The 14918-nt window shown below is 37.8% G+C and overlaps 1 protein-coding gene across 1 annotated transcript in view; it reads left to right on the top strand.

The window, feature by feature from the left end:
- Positions 1 to 14918, top strand: part of EPB41L5 (erythrocyte membrane protein band 4.1 like 5) — a 334801-nt gene that overhangs the window by 299155 nt on the left and 20728 nt on the right. The window contains exons 19-21 of the mRNA XM_042780516.1: positions 4929 to 4993; positions 10400 to 10490; positions 14736 to 14810. Of these exons, the coding sequence (XP_042636450.1) occupies positions 4929 to 4993; positions 10400 to 10490; positions 14736 to 14810 (231 nt within the window). The remainder of the gene's footprint in view (positions 1 to 4928; positions 4994 to 10399; positions 10491 to 14735; positions 14811 to 14918) is intronic.

The raw sequence follows: 14918 nt of genomic DNA on the forward strand, positions 1-14918 counted from the left end.
GCACTTACTGATGAAGATTGAAGACTACAGTCTGCAGTATGGATTACACCTCAATATAAAGAAAACAAAAATCCTCACAACTGGACCAATGAGCAGCATCATGATAAGTGGAGAAAAGAATCCACATTGCTTGGTTCTACAATCGACGCCAGTGGAAGCAGCACTCAGGACATTAGACAACGTGTAGCACTGGGCAGGTCGGCTGCGAAGGAACTGTTTCAAGCACTGAGGAGCAAGAATGTCTCCTTGAGCACTAAGGTGTGCCTGACACAAGCCATGATATTTTCAGTCACCTCGTATGCGTGTGAGAGCTGAACAATGAATAAGGAAGACTGAAGAAGAGTTGATGCTTTTGAGTTGTGGTGCTGGTGAAGAATGCTGAAAGTACCATAGACTGCTAAAAGAACTAACAGGTCTGTCCTGGAGGAAGTGCAGCCGAAATGCTCCTTGGAGGCGAGAATGGCCAGACTTTGTCTCACCTACTTTGGTCATGTTGTCAGAAGGGACCATTCCCTGAAGAAGGATGTCATCCTTGGTAAGTTGGCGGGTTGATGAAGGAGGTGAAGGCCTTCAATGAGATGGATTGACACTGTGGCTGCGACAATGGGCTCAAGTATAGCAAGGATCATGGAGCTGGCGCAGGATCAGGTTGTGTTTCGTGCTGCTGTGCATGGGGTCGCTATGAGTTGGAAATGACTTGATGGCACCTAACAACAACAACATTGAAGCTGAGTTTAATCATGTTTAAAATAAGGATAATAGTAATATCTACCTCAAGAGGGTACTGTAACGATGAAATAAGATAATGAATTGAAAGGACATGGAAGAGTTTTTGGCACATAATGAATATTTAAAAAGTACTGACCCCCAATATTAATAGTTGTAGTAGAACTGTTATTACTTTACAGTTCAGTTATACTTTGGATCTTTCTTGACTCAAAGAGAGAAGTAACCTCTTAAGTAAAGGGATTGATTTCATAGTTAAACTTTCTCAACAAAGACAAATCTACAACCAAATGGCTTCATTGTTGAATTATACTCAACACTTAAGGAAGAAATAGTGACAGTTCTATACAGCTCTTTCAGAAAATAGAAGAGGAGGGAGTACTTCTCAATTCATTTTATGAGGCTAATATTACCCAAATAACAAAACCAGAAAAAGATAAGAAATGATAGACTAATATCCCTCTTGAACATGGGCAAAGAAGTTCTTAACAAAATATAGGCTAATAGTACTCAACAGTTTATAAAAAGGATAGTAGTACATCATGGCCAAGTATGGTTTATCTCTGGAATGAAGGTTGGTTTATCATCTAAAAATCACTACAGACTTTCTTTTATGTCACTTTGCTTTATTGTGTTTTGCAGATAATACATTTTTTACATGTTGAAGGTTTGTGGCAACCCTGCTTTGAGCAAATCTATTGGCACCATTTTTCCAATAGTACATGTTCCCTTTGTGTCTCTGTGTCACATTTTGGTAATTCTCACATTATCTCATACTTTTTCATAATGCAATTGTATACTTAGTAGACTACAATATAGTGTAATCATGGGAGCTCTGGTGGCTTAGTCCCCAAGGCATTTGACTGCTAACCAGAAGGCTAGTGGTTCAAACCCACCAGCTACTCCTCGGAGGGAAGGTTGAGCAATCTACTTCCATAGTGATACTGCTTCAAAAACTCGAGGAGGGTTCTCTGTGAGTCAGATCTGACTCGACAGCAGTGAATTTGGTTTTGGTTTGATATAGTGTAAACATAACTTTTCTATGCATTGTTGTTGTTGTTGTTATGTGCCATCGAGTCAGACCTGACTCATAGCAACCCCTCCTTGGGTTGCCGAGGCAGTATCACTACGGAAGTAGATTACCCAACCTTCCTTCCAAGGAGTGGCTGGTGGATTTGAACCACCAGCCTTCTGTTAGCAATCAAGTGCCTTAGGCACTATGCTACCAGAGCTCCCTAGGAAACCAAAAAGTCATGTGACACACTTTATGGTGATCATTTTATTGTGGTGGTCTGGAACCAAACCCACAATATCTGTAAGGAATGCCTATGTAACAAAAGTTCACCATATTCAATTGTTTTTAAAAAGAAACAGAGATCTCTGCTAGATAGGTAGAGACAAGTATTGATTTGGGTGAAGGGAAGGGCAATGTACCAGATGTGAGTGATCAACACAGTGGCGTTGAGGAAGAGGAAGACATAGAGAGGTACACAGGAGGTACAGATAATAAAGTAAACCCTTTTACACATACAGTACTGCGTTGTGAGTGATAGCAAACTTTGATATACGGGTGGATAGATGGGTAGACAGGCTGAATGATAAGGTATTTCTGTGCGGGGGGAAAGTGTGCCCATGACCATGTATAGAGTTGGCAGACTATGTTTCTACAAATGTATTTGTATGTTCTATAAGAATTTCCAGGTATATAGATGGTAGTAGATTTGGTTTTTGCTTTGAGTAGAGCTGACAAGAGACAAGGTTATAGTCACTTCTTGGCCACAGCCAGCTACCCAGAGGGAGTGAGTAGTTCGACCTGTGGCCTCAGGACCATGGGGACATCAAGCTCAATTGGCATAACATACTACACAAAAACATTGTTCCGTATCCTACTTAGGAGCTCTGGTAGCATAGTGCCTAAGGCACTTGACTGCTAACCAGAAGGCTGGCGGTTCAAACCCACCAGCCACTCCTTGGAAGGAAGGTTGGGCAATCTACTTCCATAGCGATACTGCCTTGGCAACCCAAGGAGGGGTTGCTATGAGTTGGATCTGACTCAACGGCACAAAACAACAACAACAACATATCCTATTTTGATGAGTAGCGACTGGGATCTTAAAAGCTTGCAAACAGACATCTAGATGCTATGATGGGTCTCTCCTCAACCAAAGCATAGAAGAATGAAGAAGACCAAAGATGCATGGAAACAATTAGTCCAAGGAAGTGGTATACCATGGGATCCTCAACCTATATGACAGTGAGACCAGAAGAACTAAATGGTGCTCAGCTACTACTGTCAACCAGTTGGAGGAAGATCTAATAGCAGATCCTGGATAGAATGGGAGAACAATATGGAACAAAACTCAAAATCATAAAAAAATATATAAAAGGAACCAGAGTTTCTGGTCTGATAGAACCTGGTGGAACCACTGAGCCTGTGTCCCCTAGCTGCTCTTCAGGTCCGGAATTGAAGCTACTCCTATGGCTTCCAGCCAAACAAAAGACAGGCATATGCACTGAACATTTACATTAGGTAGATACACTCCTTGGACTGTTCAGTCATGGGAGAGTAGAAGGGCTGTGTATGCACAGGGAGACTGCTCAGACGAGACAGGAATGCATGGGAGGGAAGGACACAGTGAAGAGGTAACTTTGGGGAATAAGTGGAAAGAGAGCTGTTGCATTGTGGGGTATTGCAGTCAATGTCATGAATGGCTGTATGGAAAATTAATTTACTCTGTAAGCTGTCTCAAATCAAAATAAAAATTTAAAAAAAAAAAAAAGTGATCTCAACTGATGTAGAAAAGGCATCTCACAAAAATCAACTCCTGTTCATGATAAAACTCAGTAAACTAGGAATAGAAGGGAACTTGCTTGCCCTAGTAAAAGCCATCTATATATATATATAGCTAATACTATGCTTTGCTAGAATGGCTAAAATGAACAACTGACAATCCTTATGTTGGTGATGATGGAGCTCCTGTAATATACATAAATTAATGGTGGTTGTTTTGTTGTTGTTATGTGCCATCGAGTCGGACCCGACTCATAGCCACCCCTCCTTGGGTTTCCGAGGCAGTATCACTATGGAAGTAGATTGCCCCATCTTCCTTCCAAGGAGTGGCTAGGGGGTTTGAACCACCAGCCTTCTGGTTAGCAGTCAAGTGCCTTATAAAATGGTACAAGCAATTTTAGGAGGAAAAAAATGGCAATGTATTAAACATACATCTGCCCCAGCAATTTCACTCTTGGTATTTACCCAAGAGAAATTAAAAGTTACGTTCATACAGGTAGTAGTATACTACTGTTCCTGGAAACTTTATTTATAATAGTTAAAACTAGAAAAAATTGAAATGAAAATCAACAGGTAAACAAAGATAATACAAATTGTGGTATTTGTTTTTATTTGCTTGATATTGGAATACCCAAACCCAACCCATTGTCATGGAGTCGGTTTGGACCCATAGTGACCCTACTACCCAGCAAATAAAAAGAAATCAATTAGTAATGCATGCAGCATCATGGGTGAATCTCAGAAACATTATGCTGCTCTAAAGAGGCAAATACAAAACATTCCATTTACATGAAACTGGAAAATACAGATTATTGTTAACTGCATGCAAGGGTTTTTGATGGGAGTACCTAGGAACAGCTCAAGGGAGCATTGTGGGGGATAATGGGAACTGTTACATATTATTGGTATATATTTTCTAAAATTCATTGAACTGTATACTTAATGGGTACATTTTACTGTATGAAAATGATAGCTCAGTAAAGTTGGGGAGAAAACAGACTTCTTCAGAAATATTTTTTATAAAAGTCCTCCTAAAATAATCTTTGCAATCAGGAAACATAAAAAGCCAGATACACAACTTTACATCTGTTTATTTTTTTGTCATATAAATTTGAAAAACTTATTGAATATTTCTGGCTAACACAGTTTCTGTTTAAATAATTGTAAGCTGTGTAGTAAGAGCTTGTGAATTTGTATGCCAAGTATGGAAGTTGAAGCTTGGATTATTAATTTGAGTATGGGCTAGAATTACGTGAGGTGCAGTACTGTTATTTCCATATGTAAGTTATAATTACCTCTTTTTTGAACTGAAACAAGTGATACTTCTAATTTGGTTGTAAGAAATTTAAATTTCTTGTTATATTTGTACCCTCTGCAAAAATTTAATTTTTTAATGATTTTCCTTTCTTAGATTACAAGAGAAGACAGTTTATTAAGTCATAAAAACTCCAATGTTCAGGATGTTGCTCCAAACAGGTACAGTCCTCAGTGGGCTAATTTAAGTTGATGTTCTTACCTTTTCCTCTTGACTTTTTTTTCTTTTTTCCTCCTCCCTAATCCATCACCATATGGTTATAAGCTACCTGGCCATTCCATAGTTGCCTAGTACCTAGTTTTAGATTATTTGAAGATAACAATTCCTAATTAGTCTCCCTTCATCCCCATTCTTCTTTACTTGATTCAAATAAGGCAGAACAATCTTTAAAGATATTGTAATCTTATATGATACTTGATAAATCATGTATATTATTTCTCTTGGATATTGTAATTAACTTTAGTGTCATTTTGCCATCACAGTGGCCTTACTTCACATTAATCAAGCAAATTTCTTTGCTGTTCCTTCCCTCTTTTTTTCTTCCGCCTCTCTTTAATGAATGTTATGCAATTTTTTTGGCTTATTAGGCTTTGCTGTATGCCAGTTTGTTTTGCTCATCATTGTGTATCCAGTATTTTGTGCTGTTGGTGCTCAAAAAAAAAAAAAAGTATTGAATGAATGAATGCTATTGCATTTTCTATTATTTAAAATGTATTCAGTGAAGGTTTTCTTATTAATCATATTCCATTCTAGATACTGTAATCAACATAGCAGTTAAGCATATAGCATGCTTTGTAAACAGGAATACTCAATTAATACCAAATAAACTTACTCTCTAATTGGTGATCAGAGTAAAACTGAAATTACACCTTAACCTTTTAATCAACTTTTAATCAATTTCAGTAAACTACTGGCCCACATTTATGTTTCATGAAGCCTTTTAGAATAACCCCATCAAAATTTTTGCTTATCAAGAGGAAGATAATGGGACAGGACTCCAGACAGAAGTTTTATTGCGCTCTTGAAGCTGGAAAGAACCTAGAAGACAACTCCTTCCAAATTTATTTTTTCTAAATGTCTGTTCATATTTTGAATAATCATCTTTTCTTTCCTCCTTTTTCTGAATGATTCCTCCTACATTAACATATACTCTTTGCCCCCTAAGTTTCCTTATTATCTGACTTTTGATTTTAACCATTCTAGTGTGTGTTGTTGTTGTTGTTATGTGACGTTGAGTCAGACCTGACTCATAGCAACCCCTCCTTGGGTTTCCGAGGCAGTATCACTGCGGAAGTAGATTGCCCCATCTTCCTTCCGAGGAGTAGCTAGTACATGTTAAGTGGCTTTGATTTGCATTTCCTTAATGACTAACAATGTTGAATATTTTATCCTGTGCTTATTGACCATTTGTGTTCTTCTTTGGAGAAATGTCTATTCATGCCCTTTGCCCATTTTTCATGTTATTTGTCTTTTTGCTGTTGAATTGTAAGAGTTATTTATATTTTCTGGATATTAAGCCCTTATCAGTTATATGATTCACAAATATTTTTGTTTATTTTGTGGGGTTTTTTACTTTCTTGATAGTGTCTTTGATGCTTAAATTTTCAAAATTTGGATGAAGTCCAATTTATTTTTTCCTTGGTGATGGATATCATGCATATGGTGTTACATATAAGAATTCATTGCCAAATCCAAAGTCATGAAAATTTACCCCTATGTTTTCTCTAAGAATTCAATAGTTTTAGCTTATTTTTATGTCTTTGGTACATTTTGAGTTCATCTTTCTATGTGATTTGATATAAGAGTCCACCTTTATTGTTTTGCATATGGCTGTCCAGATGTCCCAGTCCCATTTATCAAAAAAGACTGTTCTTTCCATTCTGAGTAATCTTGGCACCCTTGTCAAAAATGAGTTGATCATAGATATATGAGTTTATTTCTGGACTTTCAGTGTATCCCATTGGTCTATGTGTTTGTCCTTACTCCATTATCATAACTATTTTGATTACTCTGGCTCTCAGTAGTAAGTTTTGAAATTGGGAAATGTGAGTTATCCTACTTTGTTATTTTTCGATATTGTTTTGGCTATTACAGGGCCCTTTGCAATTGTGTATGAATTTAAGGATTCTATTCAGTTGTTGTGGAAAAGGCCACTGCATTGTTTTGAATCTGTAGATCACTTTGGAAAATATTGCCATCTTAACAATATCAAGTCTCCAGTGCATTAACATGAGGTGGTGTCTTTTTATTTAATTAGGTCTTTTCTAACTTTTTTTTTTTTTGCTATGTTTTATAGTTTTCAGCGTACAAGTCTTTAACCACCTTGGTTAAATTATTTCTAAGTATTTTATTCTTTTAGAAGCTATCGTAAGTGGAATCTTTTTTTAATTTCCTTTTCATATTGCTCTTTGATAGTGTATATAAAGGGAGCTCTGGTGGCAGAGTACTTAAAGCATTTGGCTGCTAACCAGAAGGCTGGTGATTCAAATACACCAGCCACTCTTTGGAAGGACGGTTGGGCAATCTACTTTTGTAGTGATACCATCTTGGAAACCCAAGGAGGGGTTGCTGTGAGTCAGATCCGACTCGATGGCAGTGAGGTTTTTTTTTTTTTTTTTTTAGTGTATATAAATACAGCTGATTTTTCTGTGTTGACTTTGTATATTGCAACTTTATTTATCAGATCTAATAGGGTTTTTTGTGTGGTTTGTTTATATTTTTATATATAATGTCTTGTCATGTATGAATAAAGATACTTTTAAGTTCTTCCTTTCCAATTTGGATGCCTTCTATTTCTTTTCTTTTTTTGCCTGATTGCTCTTGCTAGAATTTCAGTGCAGTGTTGAAAAGAATGGTAAAAACAGTCATCCTTGTCGTGTTCCTGGTCTTAAGGGAAAAATTTCCATCTTTCACCATTGAGTATGATGTTATCTGTGGGTTATTCATATGTGGCCTTTATCACGTTGAGGGAGTTCCCTTTAATTTCCTAGTGTGTTGAGTGTTTTTTATCATGAAAGGGTATTGAATTTTGTGAAATGCTTCTTCTGTATCAATTGAGTTGATCATTTGTATATTGTTCTTTATTCTATGTGGTATAGTACATTGATTGATTTTTATATGTTCAATCACTGTTCAACCACTGTTCAATAAGCACTGTTATATTTTTGAGATAAATCTTATTTGGTTCTGGCATATAATTATTTTAATATGCTGTTAATATGTTTGCTAGTGTTTTATTGAAGATTTTTACCGTGATATTCTTTGTCTGGGTTTGGTATCAGGATAACACTGACTTCATGAGTTAAACCAAACCAAAACCAAACTCACTGCCGTCAGGTCGGATCCAACTCATAGTGACCCTTCCCTGGGTTTCCAAAGCAATATCACTACAGAAGTAGATTGCCCAGCCTTCCTTCCGAGGAGTGGCTGATGGCTTTGAACCGCCAGCCTTCTGGTTAGCAATCAAGTGCCTTAGGCACTATGCTACCAGAGCCCCCACTTCATGAGTTAGGAAGTATTATTATCTCCTCTTGTTTTTTGGAAGTGTTTGAAAAGGATTAGTGTTAATTCTTCCTGAAATGCTTGGTAAAATTCTCTGGTAAAGCTATCTGGTCCTGGACTTTTCTTTGTTGGGAGGTTTTTGATTACTGATTCAATCTCTTTACTTGTTTCTTGATTGTTGAAATCTGTGGTAGTCTATTGATTTAATGACTTTTCCAAAGTTTTTTTTCCTTGTGAAGGCTGTCCTTCTTGACATATATGGTCACTGAAATCTCTTCCTTCAGCTAATACCTTGCTAGAGATTTTCTTGAACACCAGGAGTTAAAAAAAGAAAGGAGGTAAAACATCTCCCTCAGTCCTTACAGATTGGCTGTGTGCTGGGACACTCCTTCAGCTCTTAGGCTTACTGAGTCTGGAAATCAGCCTGTGGTGAAAGTTAGGATTTTCTCAGGTCTTTTCTGAGTATGTGTCTTGCCCTAGCCATACATGTAATTTTCTAAATGTTTCTGTCTACACAGGTGCTTTTGAATGCCCTAGTTTCCCAAAGAAACTCCCCAACTTTGTCTCCTAGTCCTTAGGCAGTCTATTATATGTCTCAATTGCACTTTTTGCTACTGGCGCTACAAATTCGTCGTTCACCTTACAGTGTGTTTTGGGCAATGCTTACCAGTTCTGCCCTGTGTGAGTTCCAAGATAGGCAAAAGAGATGAGCACCTTACTTCTGCCCTTTAACTAAGTAGCCATCTAACAGGTTAGAACAGACAAGCCTAATAATTTGTGAGTAATGTCTTCTCTGCTCCTTCCAGAAGCAGAGCCAGGGTTTCAAACTGGGAATGTGAGTTGCTATCTTTAAGCCAGCCACCAAGCTAGGGAGTTGTAGGGCACAAGCAAGTAAAAAAGCCACGGTTTTCCTACAGTTTTGAAGTTTCCTTTTCTTGATTCAACATTTGCTTAGCTGCTGTAAACCTTTGACTGTTTTCCAGAGTTCTAGAAAAATTGGTTGTGACAGTTTCTACTTATTTTTTGATGTTTCTGTGGGGAAGTGAAAGAGTAGAACTTACTCTGCCATTTTGCTGATGTCATTCTCTTTTCTATCTTGTTAGTCTATTTATCTTTTGTATCTTTTATATCATTTCTCTGGATTTGTTGCCTTTGGAAGAAACTGTAACATTTAATCTGTCCATCATCTTGAAATCATCCTTTTTCTTTGTATCTTTCAGAATTTTCCCCAAACTTTCTGAGCTACCATTGGCTTGATTTACTGGTTTTTAAGTCTTATGAATTTATTCTTTTGTAAAAGATAAATCTTTGCTGTCACTTCAGTGATATTTTAGGAAGGAAGCAAGACAATCCATCATGTTTCTCCATCTGTGTATGAGTCTGACCTGGATATAAAATCTGTGATGTGGTGGATGGGGAAGGGCATATGTGAGCATATAAGCACAACACTTCTGCTATCATACTGCTCACTAACTTTAACTGCTTTTTCCATACTTTTTTTTTTTTTTGTAATTTGGGGGAAAGTTTACAGAGCAAATTCACCTTCCACACAGCAGCTCACCACACATTATTTTTACATGCTTCTTTCCTAAGCCCTTTGTCTTGGTTACATAGTGCTGCTGGAACAGAAATACCACAAGTGGGTGACTTTAACAAACAGAAATTTATTTTCCTCACAGTTTACGAAGCTAGAAGTCTGAATTCAGGGTTCTAGCTATAGGGGAAGGCTTTCTCTCTCTCTTGGCTCTGGGAAAAGTCATTGTCTCTTTTCAGCTTCTGTTTCTTGGTTCTTTGGAGATTTCATGTGGCATGGCATCTGCCTTCACCCAACTGTGCTTGCTTGCTCAATTTATTCTTTTATATCATAAAAGAGAGCTGATTTGAGACATATCCTACATTAACAGTGTCTTATTAAAATAACAGAAAACTCATTCCCAAATGGGGTTATAATCATAGATATTACAATGTACAGCAAATATTCAACAATTCAATCTGTAACACCCTTTCTTTGAAAATGCAGACTATGCCTGTATAGATCCTCACTACGTGAATCTTTTTCTTCCCAGTGCTGCATTAAATAAGAATAGTATGTCTCTCTCCGAAGATCCTCTTGCTCTGCTTCACACTACACCTACAGAAAATGGTTCTGTTCTAAAGGTAAGAATGCTTTTATTTCTTAAAGTTTCTCCAGTGGCAGTATTGAATTGAATCCTATAGTATAATCAGTGACATCTGGTAATTTCTGATTTACACCAGGACTTAAGCTGTGTGGAAAAAGTTCAGTGCTTTAGGTAGAATCCTATTGCCACATTCCTCACACGAGTATCTCTGGGCTTCTCTAGTTTTTTGTTTGTATTTTTTGTGTTTTAGGAGGTCTTGGGTGCTTTCTCTGCTTCTACTCATTATTACTGTTTTGTTCTTTTAAAAAGTATACAGTGTTACTTGTAAAACAGGCACTTTTGAAGTGCTTCTTACATGAAAGAGTGGAAGATATATCCCTTGATACTTAGATGATATTGTTGAAATTCATACTCTGATTTACTGTAGAATGTAAGTTCTATGAAAGATTTGATCTGTTTTGTTCCTTGCTTGTTCTCTGGTAGCATAGTGGCTAAGGCACTTGACTGCTAACCAGCAGGCTGGCGGTTCAAACCCACCAGCCACTCCTCAGAAGGAAGGTTGGGCAATCCTACTTCCATAGTGATACTTACTCGGAAACCCAAGGAGGGGTTGCTATGAGTCGGGTCCAACTCGGTGGCACATAACAACAACAACAACAACAACAAAATAGTACATGGCACATAACCAACACCAAAACCAAACTCACTGCTGTTGAGTTGGATCTGACTCATAGCGACCCCTCCTTGGGTTTCTGAGGCAGTATCACTATGGAATTAGATTACCCAACCTTTCTTCTGAGGAGTGGCTGGTGGGTTTGAACCACCAGCCTTCTGGTCAATAGTCAAATGCCTTAGGTACTATATATAGTTAATATTTAGGTTATCTTTCAGACTTTGGACTTAAAAAACTTTTTGAACCTAAAAAAACCTTCAACCAGAAGCTCCTTTTCTGCCAGTTAAAGTGCTGAAAAGATATATAGACATCTTTGATTATGAAAAATCATTAAATAGAACCTGAGGTGTTTTTAGAACAGAGAAGGACATTTAGTTCAAAGATTATTTATTATGTATGTAATAGACAGCATGCTAGGCTTTGAAGATTCAAAAATGGAAGAAACAAATTGATTATAATCTAATATTTCAAATTGATTATAATCTAATGGGAAAGAAAATGTTAGCAAGGAGCCCTGGTGATACAACCGTTAAGCACTTGGCTGCCAACTGAAAGGTTAGCAGTGCAAACCACCCAGCAGCTCCAATGGAGAAAGATCTGCCAATCTACTCTTGTCAACCAACTGCTACAATAGAGATATATGCCCAGGCTATTATGGGACATTTGACCGAGCTCATAGGTGGAAAGAAGTTGGGTGAGAGGAAGGAAATATGAGAAGAAAGAGAACAGTTTTTACAAGTATGTGCTTATAATTAAGTTTATGAATAGGAGATTCACCAAGGCATGAAAGCAGATGTATCGAAATAGAAATTTGTAAGTGAAGGATTTTATGTTGTATACTATGCCCTAGATTCCTTTTCTCTTATTTCCAGATTGGAATTTTATCTTTTATTCTTTATAAATTCTCCCTATACACACACATACAGAGCAGTAAGGAGTCTGTCCTTCATAAGATGCTTCAAATACTAATTTAAAAAATACTATATTAAGAGATGCTGAGGGTGGCCCATCAGCAGAAGAATGGATAACCAAACTATGGTACATACACACAGTGGAATACTATGCAACACTAAAGAATAATGTAGAATCTGCAAAACAGCACATAACATTGATGAACTTGGAGGACATTATGCTGAATGAAATGAAAGAAGTCAGTCACAGAAGGACAAATTTGGTATTCATTATTGTAAAAAGGAAAGGTTTATATATGGAAGGAAACTTTGTTGATTAACGGGTGGGTGCGGAGGGGAGGGAACACTTCTAAAAAAAAATTGACCCATGTCACTTTAGTTTTGTGTATTTTACTGTATATTTCAATAAAATGTATTTTAAACAATTTTTTAAAAAGCACGATGCTGAGGCTGCTTATGTCCAACAGAATACCTCATTTGGTTTCTTGATTTGGAAGCTTAGAGTCATGGTTTCATGGAACATCCCAGTTAATTGACCCAAACACATATTTAGTACTTCTGTTCTACTCCTAATTTGTTGCATAGTGCCTAGGGTCTTAGAAGCTTACAAGGGGCCATCCAGGGCACAACAGTTGGTCCCTATTCACCTGGAGCAACAAAGGGAGAAGGAGAGTTAGGAATAGAAGTAGGAAATGGAATGTATGGCTAATTGCCTCTATGAACAACTGCCTCTTTTACCACGAGACCAGAAGAAATGGATGGTGCCTGGCTACCTTTACTGTACATTTTGATCAAAGATTCTATAGCAGAATCCTGATCAAAAGGGGGAAAATGCAGGAAAGAATTTCATATCCCATGGCCTCCAGACTTCATGGAGCCATGAAGGGTAGAAGAACCCCTGGAACTATTGCCTTGAGATAGTCTTTGTTTTAGGAAACAAAATCTATCTGCTAGAATCTTCCTAAAACTCTACATTAGTTTAGCTTAACTAGTAAAACATGTCTTCCTTGAGCATAATGCTCTTTTAAGAACTCTATGTGGGATCAAATTGACAGAAGCAAGTCAAAAGATCAGATAAGAACCTTGGGGGTAGTTAGCGTACATTAATAGGAGAGGAACAACTCAGAAAAGGAGGGTGTAAAAATGGTGTGAGGGTATTGTCTGACATCCTCTAACTTCATAAGGGGAGATGAAGATCAACACCCCAAGGCTGATTCCTATGAGACAAATGTCAGACATGCCTGTACTCTCCAACCTTTAACTAATTCTGACACCAACTTTCTGTTGCACAGCACTCTTTACTTCTCTTTTGACTTCAATAATTCCTTGCAGTGGCCACACAGAACTCACAATACTCACAATGGGGTTCATTAGTGAAGTAACAGGTTACAGTTCAGGAACAGGAACAATTCAGGTTATAGTTCTTTGAGCAGGACAGCCACTTCTCAGCCATGCCATAGGCATGCCTCTCTGTGCCTCGCAGCTCCTTGGCTGTTGCCATGCTCGGACAAGTGTTAGAAAGCTCTTTTAGCTCTGCCAGTAAGTATCCAGTGGCACCCTGCTCTGCTGGTAAGCCCTGGCCCAGAGACTCATCTCTAGCTCCGTAGGTCTATAAACAGGTCCACCAAATGCCCAGAGGCACCCCACTCCACCAACAAGCCTCCTGCCTGAAGGCACTCAACTTTCACACTCCACGGGTCTGGAAGCCCACTATGCTACCTCCTGCTAGTCTCCTGGTTTGCTGTTTAACTACCACTGCTTTATGCCAGTGTTACAGCTTTCTACCTGGATTGAGGAGATTCAGTGCAGGGATCTCAATCCAAAGGACACTCTCTACTCTTGATTCTTCTGTCTTGAGGTAGTGAGATTTCCCCTTTCCTCCTCTGGGATAACTCATTTTAAAGCTAGCAAGACAAAACTGACCAGTCCGCACCGTAGGATTCTATATGTCTTATTTGCATGGTCCCACACACACAAGGGTGCCATGCCCTTATTTACACTATTAGCAAGGTATCCATTCCCCTTGGTGGGCCTCAGGCACCTCACATTGGCATAGTCCTACCCAGTCATTTGGTGGGAGTTACAAAGACTGTGGCTAGAAGGGCCATATTAAGTAATTCACTGTACTGCAGAAGGTAAGAATGGTAAGATTTGCACAACTGCAAAATCATTGTCACTGAAACATGCATGTAGAAACTTGAATTGGTGTATGTTTACTGTGTGTATTCTCGACAACAAAAAAAGTAATTTTCTTGAAGTTTGTATTACAGTTTATGGAGAAAAAGTTCACTTGGTGCTCTTTTGCAAATAGTGAAGCAGCCATGTCTAGATAGAAAAGCACTGGAATTTAGGTATCTCCTTTGCTCACTGTATTCTGTGCTGAACGTTTTACCTCTTCACTCTGGTCTATAATCTAAGAGCCAGAATAGTCTTAACCCTGCCCAATTCTGTCTAGACAAAAGTAACTACATGAAAATTCATATTACATTTTAGCTTTTTCAGCTTCCGGTTGTGGTGTATAGGTACTCCTCCATGCAAAAGTAGAATCATTAATAACCATGATTCCTTAATGTCTCTGTTTATTTAAAGGATTAACATTGATCAGTCCTGGTCACAATGATAAATTCAGAGGAATGGAAAAAGCTTAGTCTGATGATTAATGAGTAATTAACAACTTTAGATACTTTATTTTCCATAGGATGCTACAGATGAATTGGATGCCTTGCTTTTATCTCTAACTGAGAATCTAATTGACCAGACAGTCACACCTCAGGTAAATATATATACATATTTTTTAATGCATTTTATTGAAATATAATTTATGTACAGTGAAATACACAAAACTACAGTGACATGGGTCAGTGTTTTTTTTTTTTTTTTT

Source organism: Orycteropus afer, unplaced genomic scaffold (assembly GCF_000298275.1).
Source record: "Orycteropus afer afer isolate SDZICR_OR568_19922 unplaced genomic scaffold, OryAfe1.0 scaffold00004, whole genome shotgun sequence".
Classification (NCBI taxonomy): domain Eukaryota; kingdom Metazoa; phylum Chordata; class Mammalia; order Tubulidentata; family Orycteropodidae; genus Orycteropus; species Orycteropus afer.